Source organism: Plecotus auritus (assembly GCF_963455305.1).
Source record: "Plecotus auritus genome assembly, chromosome: X".
Lineage (NCBI taxonomy): Eukaryota > Metazoa > Chordata > Mammalia > Chiroptera > Vespertilionidae > Plecotus > Plecotus auritus.
The window spans coordinates 64,738,272-64,750,739 of NC_137784.1; the positions used below are offsets into that span (position 1 = coordinate 64,738,272).

Genomic DNA, 12,468 nt, shown 5'->3' on the forward strand with positions numbered 1-12,468 from the left:
CCAAACTGCCCTCAGACAATACCCGGAACCTGTACAGTGAGTCGCTCACCAGCTATAACTCATGAGGGACCACAACCATGCCCCTGCAGTGAGTGGCACCCTATTTTGCTACAGGTTCCCAGATGTCCCCTGTGACTGTAAGCCAGAGAGAACTCAGCATGATTATTCCCACACCAGAGCTCCTGGACCTGTAATCCCAGGTCCCACATTCCAGGACCCTGTGCTGTGAGTGCAAGATAGAGGGACCTTGTACCTTTCCCAGCCCAGGCTCCAGGACTGTGCTTATGAGTGCATATGGGGGAAACCTGGCACAGAATCATGGCCATGGTGTGAGCCATAGGGTCCTAAGCCACTACCCTGTTGCAGGCACTGGGGCTGCACATTGAATTGCATGCCAGAGGGCTCTGGTACCTCACAGGGAGTTGCACACCAGGGGAACTGTGCATGCACCCCCACCGACCCCAGCACTTGAAGCGGACAACTGAGGGACCAATTCCATGGAGGAAGGGAATACAACTCAGAGCAGAGACAAGATGTGAGACTCAAGGCAGACCCTGCTTCTGGACTAAGGAGTCCAAGACCATTGCACCATTAGGGGCCTCAACCTCTCAGACCACAAGCAGTTTGCCCAGGGCCAGAAAGTGACAGCAACTCACATTACATAGAAAGGAATACAAAGAGACAGAAAAAATGAGGAGACAAAGAAACAATCCCTAAAGAAAGAAAAGAAGGAATCTTCAAAGAGGGATCTAAATGAAATGGAGGCAAGCAATTTGTCAGAGAAAGAATTCAGAGTAATGATTATAAGGATGTTCAAACATCTGGATAGGAAATTAACCAACATGTGTAAGAATTAAGAGGAAGTGAAGAATGACATAGCTGTAATAGAGAATTAAATGGAAGGTTTCAACAATAGACTAAGAGAAGTGGAGGACCAAATTAGTGAGTTAGAAGACAGGGTAGAAAAACACCCAACATGAACAACAATTGGGAAAAAATTAAAAAGCAGAAGGAGAGTTTAAGGAAAATTTGGGACAATGTGAAGCACAGCAACATCTGCATAATAAGGAAACCAGAAGGAATAGAAGTTGAGCAAGCAGAAGTCACCCAAGCACAGAAATTCCCAAAGAAGATGAAACCAAAAAGACTCAAACAAAGACAGGTCATAATTACAATGGCAAACATTAATGCCAAAGAAAGAATCTGAAGGGCTGCAAGAGAGTGACAGAAAGTTACCTACAAGAAATCTCCCATTAGACCATCAAATGATTTCTCAACAGAAACACATCAGGCCAGAAGGGAATGGAATGAAATATTCAAAGTAATGAAAAGAAAGGTACTCAATCCAAGGCTACCCAATCCAGCAAGGCTAACATTAAAAATTGAAGGGGAAATCAGGAGCTTTGCAGACAAAAACAGGCTAAGGGAGTTAATTGCCACCAAACCAGAAAAGCAAGAAATCCTAAAAGGACTGGTATAAGAAGTAGAAATGGGAAAAAAAAAGAAGAAACACAGCCATAAAGGAAATCGCATCAAACAAGGACCTATCAATAATAACTTTCAATGTAATGGATTAAATGCTCCAATCAAAGACATAGAGTAGCTGAATGGATAAGAAAACATGACCCATATATATGCTGTCTACAAGAGACCCACTTCAGAGCTAAGGACTCACACAGATTGAAAGTGAAGGGAAGGAAAAAAAAATTCTCCAGGCAAATGGAAATGGAAAAAAAAAAAAGGTGGGGTAGCAATACTTATATCGGACAAAATAGACCTAAATGTAAAGGCCATAACAAGAAGTAAGGAAGTCTATTTCTGCTAGTTATTTCTCTTTTTTTCCTCAGTTCAAGTTTAATAGAAACTATAAAAGATCAAAGGTGATGTTCTACTACTGTTCACATTAGATAATTTCCTCCAGAAGAAGTATGGCTGACCCTCCCCAAACCCTACAGGAAAGGCAACATCTGGGCTAAGTCTAAGATCTTGTTTTAAGTATGACAATAGTAAAAGAGAAGTTCTATTCTCATGGCTGTACATTGCTGCATGACCAGTGCTCACTTCTGTTTAGAGACATATTATTTGCTCTTCTGAACATCAGGCTTGATGTTATCACTGTCAGGTTTCCAGTCAGCTGGGCACACTCCCCCATGTTTGTCAGTGAACTGGAAAGCCTGAACTACTTTAAGATTCCCATCTACAGAGTGGCTAGCAGGAAGGTCATTCACAGTGATCTGGCGAAGGATACCTTTATCATCAATGATAAAGAGGCCCCTGAATGAGATGCCTTCATCAGCCTTTAAGACCCCATAGTCCTGAGCAATGGTGCGCTTGGAGTCTGACACCAAAGGGATGTTCATGGATCCCAGTCCTCCTTGTTTCTTGGGTGTGTTGATCCATGCCAGGTGACAGAAGTGAGAATCCACACAAGCACCAATCGCGTGGCAGTTGTGTTTCTTAAATTATTCTGCCCTACCACTGAAAGCAATGAAATTCATGAGGAACACAAAGGTAAAGTCAAGAGGGTAAAAGAAGAACAACACATATTTTATTTTGTAGTCAGATAGGCTGATATCTTTGAACTGACCATCTGGCATAATAGCTGTGGCTGTGAAGTTGGGGACAGGGTGCCTAATTTTAGCATTTCCTAAAGACATCTTGCTATCAGAAGCACTTAGGCAAAAATGACAAAACCAGTGAAGCAGGAAGAAGACTCACGAAAACCTATTTCTGCTATTCCTTAATACTAAAGGAATTGATACAAGAGAATATAACTCTGGTAAACATATATGCACCCAATACAGGACCACACAAATACATAAAAAAATCTGGGAGATATCAAGGGAGAGATCAACAGCGAGACAATCATAATAGGTGACTTTAATACTCGATTGACATCGCTGGATAAATATTCTAGACAAAAAAATCAACAAAGAAACAGCAAACCTAAATAACTCACTAGAACAGATAGAACAAATTCACATCTTCAGAACATTTCACCCAAAAGCTATGGAATATACATTCTTCTCAAGTGCACATAGGACATTTTCAAAGATAGACCACATATTGGGAAACAGGCAAAGTCTCTTCAGATTCCAGAAGATTGAAATATTATCAAGAATCTTCTCAGATCAAAATGGCATAAAATTAGAAACAAAATAATAATAATAAAAACTCAAAAAGAATTCAACTGGGAGGCTAAATAACATGCTATTAAACAATGTTAGGGTTACCAAATACATCAAAGAGGAAACAAAAAACATTCTGGAATCAAATGACAACGAAAACACAACCATCCAAAATCTATGGGACACAGTGAAAGCAATCCTGAGAGGGAAGTTCATAGCACTATGGGCCTTCTAAAAAACAACAACAGAAAAAAAGAAAAACTGGTAATATATTATCTAACCCTACAACTTAAAGAATTAGAAAGAGAGCAACAAAAAATCGCCGAGTACATAGAAGGAAGGAAATAATAAAGATGAGAGCAGAAGTAATGACATAGAGACAAAAAAAATTAATAAAACCAAGAGCTGGTTCTTTGAAAGGATAAAGAAGATTAATGAAACTCTAGCCAAGTTCACCACGAAACAAAGATTGAGGACCCACATAAGCAAAATCAGAAATGAAATAGGTGAAGTAACAACTGACCCAACAGAAATACAAAGGATTCTAAAAAAGTACTGCAAACAGCTCTATTCCAACAAACTGGACAACCTAAACAAAAAAGACATATTCCTAGAAAAATACAATTTTCCAAAATTCAATCAGTAAGAGTCAGAAAACCTGAATAGGCCGATAACTACTGATGAAATTGAAGCAGTAATAACAACTTCCAGCAAACAAAGGCCTTGTTTTGAATGACTTCTAGGGGAGTTTTACCAAACATTCAAAGAAGAACTAAAACCTACCCTCCTCAGACTATTCCAAAAAATTCAAGAGGAAGGAACACTTCCAAGCTCTTTCCATGAAGCCAGCATTACCCTAATCCCAAAACTAGATAAAGATACTACAAAGAAGGTAATTACAGGCCAATATCCCTGATGAACATAGATGCTAAAACCCTCAAGAAAATACTAGCAAATCACATTCAGCAATACATTAAAAAATCACACGACATGACCAAGTGGGATTTATTCTGGGGATGCAAGGCTGGTACAATATCTGCAAATCAATAAACATGATACATCACATAAGCAAATTAAGAGACAAAAATCACATAATCATATAAATTGATTCAGAAAAAGCATTAGACAAAATCCGACACCCTTTTTTGATAAAAACTCTCAGGAAAGTGGGAAAAGAAGGACCATATCTCAATATAATAAAAGTCTTACATGACAATCCTACAGCCAACCTCATACTCAATGGGCAAAAACTAAAACCATTTCTACTAAGAACAAATAGGGAGGCCCGCTTTCACCAATGCTGTTTGACATAGTACTGTAAGTGCTAGCTATAGCAATCAGACAAGAAAAAATAAAAGGCATTTGAATTGGAAAAAAAGAAAAACTGTCATTATTTGCAGATGACATTATATTATACATAGAAAACTTTAAAGACTCTATTAAAAAAACTACTAGATTTAATAAATGAATTCAGGAACATTAGCAGGATAGAAAATTAACTCCCAGAAATCTTTGGCATTTTTATACACCAGTTATGAACTCTCCAAAAGAGAAACTAAAAAAAAAAAAAACAACACACACACACAAACCCATTTATCATTGCAACAACAATAAAAAAATAAAATACCTAGAAATAAACTTAACCACAGAGCAAAAAGACCTGTACTCAGAAAACTACAGGACTTTGAGAAAAAAGATAGAGGAAGACCTAAATAAGTTGACAAATATACCATGTTTATGGATTGGTAAAATCAACATCATTTAAATGTCCATACTACCCAAAGCAATCTATAGATTCAATGTAATCCCCATTAAAGTACCAACAGCGTATTTCACAGACCTAGAACAAACTCTCCAAAAATTTATATGGAATAAAAGAGACCCCAAATTGCCACAGCAATCCTGAGAAAGAAGAACAAGTTTGGAGATAACAATACCAGCTACTAAATTATATTACAACGCCACTGTTCTCAAAACAGCCTGGTACTGGCCCAAGAACAGACATACAGACCAATGGAATAAAACAGAGAACCCAGAAATTGACCCAAGCCATTATGCTCAATTAATATTTGCCAAAGGAGGCAAGAGAATACAATGGAGTCAAGATAGTCTCTTCAATAAATGGTGTTGGGAAAATTGGACAGATATATGCAATAAAATGAAACTAAACCACCAACTTACACCATACATAAAAATAAACTCAAAATGGATCAAAGACTTAAATATAACATGGGAAACCATAACAATCTTAAAGAATCCATAGGCAGCAAAATATCAGACATATGTCGTAGCAATATGTTTACTGATACATCTTCTAGGACAATGGAAACTAAGGAGAAAATAAACAAATGGGACTACATCAAAATAAAAAAGCTTCTCCACAGGAAAGAAAAAGAAAAAAAAAAAAAACATCAACAAAATACCAAGAGAGCCCACTTCATGGGAGAACATTTTTGCCAATGTTACATCTGATAAATCTGATAAGGGTTTAATCTTCAAAATTTATAGGGAACTCATACAACTTAACAAAAGGAAGATAAACAATCCAATAAAAAAATAGGCAAAGTACCTAAAAAGATACTTCTTGAAAGCAGACATACAGAAGGCCAAGAGGCATATCAAAAAATCCTCAAAGTCACTGATCATCAGAGAATGCAAATTAAAAGAACAATGAGTTACCACCTCACACCTGTAAGAATGGCTATCAGAGGTTAATCATAGAACTTGTATGTATATAATAAGCATAACCAAAGGACACAGACAATAGGTAGGTGAAGGTCTGGGTGGAGGGCAGTGTTGAGTATGAAGAGGACAATGGGGAAAAGAGGAGACATATGCAATAATTTCAGCAATAGAAGAATTTAAAAAAAAATTAAGAGATCCATGTAACACAGAAAAAATAAATAAAAATAAAACAAATCACATTGGCATATGCTGAAATGTGTAGGCCAGTATCTCATATGATTCACCATTTTCTCTGAAAGGTAATATGCTTTCATAAAGAGATTACTGAAAGTATGTCAAGATATCAACTTCTATACTTGTTTTTGATCTGGTCATATTAAGGTACAACCTCCCCTGTAATATCTTCAACGAATTAAGCACCCCAAAGACAAAAACTGTACTTAAAAAGAGTGGGAATGCATTTAGAAGATTGAATTAAAAAAAAAAAAAGTTAGACCCTAGCCAGTTTGGCTCAGTAGATAGAGCATCAGCCCACTAACTGAGGGTTCCTGTTTCTATTCTGGTCAAGGACACATAACTTGTACCTAGATTGCAGGCTCCATCCCCGGCCCTGGTTGGGGCTATTATGGGAGGCAACCAATTAATGTGTCTTTCTTGCATTGATGTTTCTCTCTCTCTTTCTCTTCCCCTCCCTTCCACTCCAAAAATCAATGGAAAAATATCCTAGGGTTCAGATGAATAACAACATAAAAAAATCAGATTCTGAGTGATGTGGGTTTTGATTTCAGCTTCATAATTTATGTGACATTTGACAGTTATTTAACCTCTTTCTTAGTTTTCATGTTTGTCAAATACTGTTATTATAGCATGTTAAAATGGAATGAGAGGATTAAATGAGGAAAAATAGTGAAATTCCTCTGTAAAGTATTATCTTGTGTTGAATGGTGAATGTGATCATTTGTCTTAAAGAAATAACTATTTTCATTCTTATTTAAGGTATATCATATGCTAAAATTGTAAAACTAAACCTAATAATTAAATAAATATACATGTTAACCATTGTATATATTATAAGAATTTAAATAAAGTTTAATATATTTCAAAGAAAGTATTTTAATACCATTGTTTCTCAAATTAAAATCCTATCTGTTGTTTCCCTGCCCACCAATAAAACTTTGCCAAAAAAAGCCTCATGCCTCATGACAGTGGCTTGTAAAAAATAAAATCTAAATGGGGGAAAGAGGAGGATATCTATCTTAATAATAAAAACCCAGGATTGGAACGACCACTCATGACCAAATGCTGACCATCCGGAAGTCAGCACTGGGTTGCCCAGTTGCAGCCTGGTGACACAGCACTGACTGCCCAGGTGTCTGAGACCCAGAAAGTGAGTCAGGGTCTGATCTGCAGCCTCAGTGGAAGCTGTTGATCAGTGTACTTACCACTCTCTTCCTCTCCCTCTTTCTTTCTGATCTTCACCAGCAGCCAGGCTTTTCTTTCTCTCCCCGCCTCTGAGGGGGGTGCTGTTAAGCCCTGCCTCTTTGATCAGGTCCAGAGATAGGCCTGGAGATGCTGACTGGCATAGGAACCGACCAATCAGAACCAAAGGTGGGTGCTGTGGGGAACCAATGGCTGCCTAGGAGGTGGAGCTTCTGACGCTGACTGGCATTGAAACTGACCAATCATAACCAAATCTGGGTGCTGTGGGGAGCCAATGGCTGTCTAGGAGGCAGAGCTTTTGACTCTGGCATAGGAACTTATCAATCAGAACCAAATTGGCCAGCAGGGGAGGGTAGTTGGGGGCAATCAGGCAGGCTGGCAGGTGAGCAGTTAGGAGCCAGTGGTCCCAGATTGTGAGAGGGATATCTGACTGCTGGTTTAGGCCCCATCCCTGGGATCAGGCATAAAATGGCAGTCGGACATCCCGCAAGGGGTCCCCAATTGGAGAAGGTGAAGGCTGAGTTGAGGGAACCCCCCCCTCCTTGCATGAATTTCATGCACCCGGCCTCTGGTGTGTGTGTGTGTGTGTGTGTGTGTGTGTGTGTATAGATAGATAGATAGATAGATAGATAGATAGATAGATAGATAGATAATAGAGAAATATGCTAATTGGGTCAGGACTGAAAAGGAGGAGGCTGCACATGCAGCATCAGGAGTGGGCAGAACTGGGGACTGGCTTCCTTAGCAGTCCTGCAGGGTCAATCTCAAGAGGACAGGCCAGGCACCAATGGACCAGTGCTGCCAGCACTTGAATGTGAGCAGACAGAAGGAAAAAAGACCTTCAAGGCCTGTCCAAGAAGGGTTTGCGTTTAAAACCAAGTGGTGTGGTATGGAGCTGTGCGGAGCTAACAACCATGGCAGTCTCCTCATCTGCAGCAGGGCTATGGCTTGGAGTGTGGGGAGTGAGGGCCATGCAAGCCAGAGGCTTTGGCTGCAAATGTTCAGCTAATTTCACCTCCAAGGCGGGCATGCTCAGAGAAGCCAGTGGGACCTTTGCAAAAAAAGAGAAGGCTGAAGAGGAACGATACTTCCGAGAGCGGACTAAAGAACAGCTGGCAGCCTTGAAGAAACAACATGAAGAAGAGATCACTCATCATAAAAAGGAGATTGAGAGTCTGCAGAAAGAAATTGAGCGGCACAAGCAGAACATCAAGAAACTGAAAGATCATGATACTGCAGCAGTGTCAGGGTGAGGGACAGCCATATTTGCCGGTGTGGCCTGAGCTGTCAACAACAAAAAGTGCGCCGGAGCTCAGAGGATGCATGCCCTGGGGGGATGTCTTACAAACTGAACTTGACTGCGCACATGCCCACCGCCTCCCTCAATGCCACTGGGAGCATCCACCCACCTTTCACCAGCATGGCAACATCCTCCCAGTACCGCCAACTGCTGAGTGGCTACAGACCACCATCTCTAGGCTATACGCAGGGAACAGGGAACAGCCAGGTGCCCCAGAGCAAATATGCTGAGCTGCTGGCCATTGTCGAAGAGCTGGGGAAAGAGATCCGACCCACGTATGCAGGCAGCAAGAGCGTGCTGGAGAGCTGGTTCGGGAGTGCTTGGCCGAGATGGAGCAGAACGCCAGGTCCTATAGCCTGTGAGTCACTATGAAAGGCTTTCCATCTTCCAAGAAGTGACAGCTCATTCCACCCTCCCCTCGCCCCCTTCAGATGAAACTTGGTTTTAAAATGGTAACAGCTTGTTTTCTCCTCCCCGTGTCCCTCCCCTGGTTCATCAGGCTCCAAACCTCCCGTTGCTGAGATGGAGAAGATATTTTTGCAGTTCTTAGGTTTACGTATTAGTTAGGAACTAACCAGGGCATTGTGTGTGTGTGTGTGTGTGTGTGTGTGTGTGTGTGTGTGTGTGTGTGTGTGTGTTTAAAGCATTGATTTACATGATGCACATCAGTTACCTATCACAGCAAACTGTAGTTGGCCTCCCAGTTACCCATGTTTCTATTCTGGATACATTTCTATTACTCACATGGTTCTTTATGTTTCTCTTCTGAGCTGATCCAACTCTGAGGGTTTGTTTCAGCAAGTCCTGAGGCAGTGCTTTAGTAGCAACTGCCCGTTCGCCACACAGTATAAATTCTGCTCAATGTAACTTTTTTTTTTTTTTGCTTAAGCATTTGCATGACTATTAGTACTTTGAAGTCAATCTTTAAAATGCACAAGTTATAAATACAGAAGAAAGAGCAAATTATCGAACCTCGTCTGACAAGGACCCCTGAAATTTCCCCTAAGGATGTATGTAGATTTCAGTTCTGCCTTTCCCATCACTGGATCCAAACATCTGGAAGAAAGTGACTAATAGTGTTTGCATCTTTGTATGTATTTATTACTTGATGTAATAAAGCTTATTTTCATTAACAAAAAATAAAAGAAACTGAAAGATCATGCTGTTGATTAAGTGCACACAGTTCCCCATAGAATGGCTACATACTGTCCACTTCTGTGAAGACATAGTTCTGGTAACTAATATCTATCTATGCTGCCAACAGATTATAATAAATTGTGATCAGTGGAAAAAAAACAAAAACAAGTGGGGTGATGTCGGAATTACCCAAGCGTACCCCCAACCCCTTCACCTGCCCAGACACCTAGGGTCACTTAACAGCTGGGCTGAGCCCAGTGCTGCCCAGTGGGCTGGACACCAGGCCTGACTGCCTCTCTGGTTTGGCCCAAACATCTGAAGTTTGCATTAGTTGCCAACTTAAGAAATTGGAGCGTTCACATAAAATCAGGATTCCCCAATTCTCTTTCCAAAGTGGCTGATTGGGCTACCAATCAACCTTAAGAGGAAGCCCCAGTTTGGGGGTGCAGTGAGGAGGAAGCTATCTGTGAAGACAGTTCAGTTGTATAAACTCCCACTGACTGTGGCACAGCCCAACAGTGTGGCTGCTCAACTGTGAGGCAACACAGCCATGAAACAGTGCGGCTGTTAAACGAGGCCCCTCTCCAGCTTTCAGGGGAGTCCACCTACTCCAACCCACTGCACCCCACTCTGACCTGAGCTGTCCAGTGCACCCCACTCTGCCCCAGTGAGACAGCTTCAGTGTTTCAGCTTCAGCAGACAGAACACATCCCAGCTGAAAGGGAAAGTGTAGCCCTGGCCAGTGTTGCTCAATGGATAGAGCCTCTGCCTGTGGACTGAAGGGCCCAGAGTTCAATTCCTGGTCAGGGCATATGTCTGGGTTGTGGGCTTGATCCCCAGTGTGGGGCTTGCAGGAGGCAGCCAATCAATGATTCTCTCTCATCATTGATGTTTCTATCTCCCTCCCTCTCTGAAATCAATCTATACTGATAAAAGGGTAATATGCTAATTAGACTAAACAACTTCTGGACAACTTTCTGGACATCCTTTTGGACAAAGCCATGGTGGCAGGGCCAAGGCAGAGGCAGTTAGGAGTGATCGGGCTGGCAGGGGAGAGCAGTTAGGGGGATCAGGCTGGTAGGCAGGTAAGCGGTTAGGAGACAGTGGTCCCAGATTGCAAGGGGGATGTCTGACTCCCGGTTTAGGCCTGATCCCCCAGGGGTCCCCGATTGGAGAGGGGGCAGGCTGGGCTGAGGGAACCCCCCCCCATGCAAGAATTTCATGCACTGGGCCACTAGTATGTAGTACTTTCAACAATAAAGATTTTTTAAAAAGACTAAAGTCTAATGAAATGAAGTTGTGCAAGTATAATCCAACCACAGTACCTGTTTTGCGTTCTTCTTTATACTCTCTCTTAAATACATAAAATATTTTGAAAAAAGAAACATGACAAGTAGTCCCCCACTTCCTTGATACACATTCCCCCACCCAGGCAACCCTAGCACTGCAATTAACTACTGGGATTGCTTAACTCCATTTCAAAACTGATGCAAGTTTCTAACAAAATATTTTCTTTGTCTTTTTAGAGAAGCATAATGGGGTTTGAGATTAAAACTATCTTGAACAATATGAAATTCTGTATCATAAAAAGTACTAAGAAGATGACAGATTGTTTTAATGAACAATATAATTTTAATGATTTTTAAAAATACCTCATTTAATTATTTTTATACATATTGACATTTTAAGCACAATTATTCATATATGTATGTATGTGAATATATAGGGTGTCCCAAAAATTTATACACACACTTGAATAATTATAAAGGCAGTGTTTATTAAAATGCATTTTATGTTCAAAACTGAACTGTTAAAGTGTGTATACATTTTTGGGAGATACCCATAGTATGTAAGTGTACATGTGTATATATAACTTTGCCTTTATAATTGGTCATGGATCTGTACTTTTATACTTATTTTGTATATTACTAGCATGAATGACTAGAACCATATTTTTTTTTTATTTGAAGCATCTACATAAGCATATTAGAGTATCTTTATTTCTGCCTTCCTGGTTTTCAGTGCATGAGAAGAAAATAATTATCATATTTACACTAATTACAAAGTTTGCCCTCTTATTCCAATTATTTTAATTTATAAGTTATAAGAGTATTGGACTTTTATATTTACTGAGTTTCAAACTTTTACTTCTTCTGACTTAAAGAAAGATGAAGCAGGCCAGTAATGAGAAGCTGAGGTCTGTTTTCATCCAAGTAAAATCAGTAAATTGCCTTCTGCTTTCGATTTTATCATAAAAGCAAATTAAAAGTATGTGGCAATATTTCTCTAAATTAATTAAAACTAACCAGTATACTATTCAAGAAGGGTACAACAATGTAATCACATAAACAAAATTTGTTTTCTATAATTAGTGCTTCAGTAAAATGCCTATTTGGAGTCTAGAATTTCATTAAATAAAAAGTTGAAATAATGAGAACAAATTCTGTGACAAGCCAACTGTTAACAATATAAAATAATTTAATTTTAAATTAACATTTTAAATTAACATATATGTACTTACATAGATAATTTAATATATTGGTTATTGTTTTATCTTTTATTTTTATAGGTGACATGCAATATTATATTAATTTCAGGTTCACAGCATTGAGATTAGACATTTTATACCTTACAAAGTCTAGTGACCATCTATAACCATACATATTATTACAATACTAGAGGCCCGGTGCACGAAATTCGTGCACTGGGGGGTGTCCCTCAGCCCAACCTGCACCCTCTCCAATCTGGGACCCCTCGGGGGATGTCCAACTGCTTGTT

General features: G+C 39.8%; 1 protein-coding gene and 1 pseudogene across 2 annotated transcripts; one reads left to right on the forward strand and one right to left on the reverse strand.

The window, feature by feature from the left end:
- Positions 1–2,078: 2,078 nt before the first annotated feature.
- LOC308239824 (peroxiredoxin-1-like) lies at positions 2,079–2,657 on the reverse strand (annotated as a pseudogene). The gene has a single exon. The product of its transcript is annotated as a peroxiredoxin-1-like (transcript).
- Positions 2,658–8,167: 5,510 nt separating this feature from the next.
- Positions 8,168–8,506, forward strand: LOC308240151 (ATPase inhibitor, mitochondrial-like; the record flags this gene model as incomplete). Its single annotated transcript, XM_080653094.1, has 1 exon — positions 8,168–8,506. The coding sequence occupies one exon, from the start codon at positions 8,168–8,170 to the stop codon at positions 8,504–8,506; it is 339 nt and encodes a 112-aa protein (XP_080509220.1).
- Positions 8,507–12,468: the final 3,962 nt, after the last annotated feature.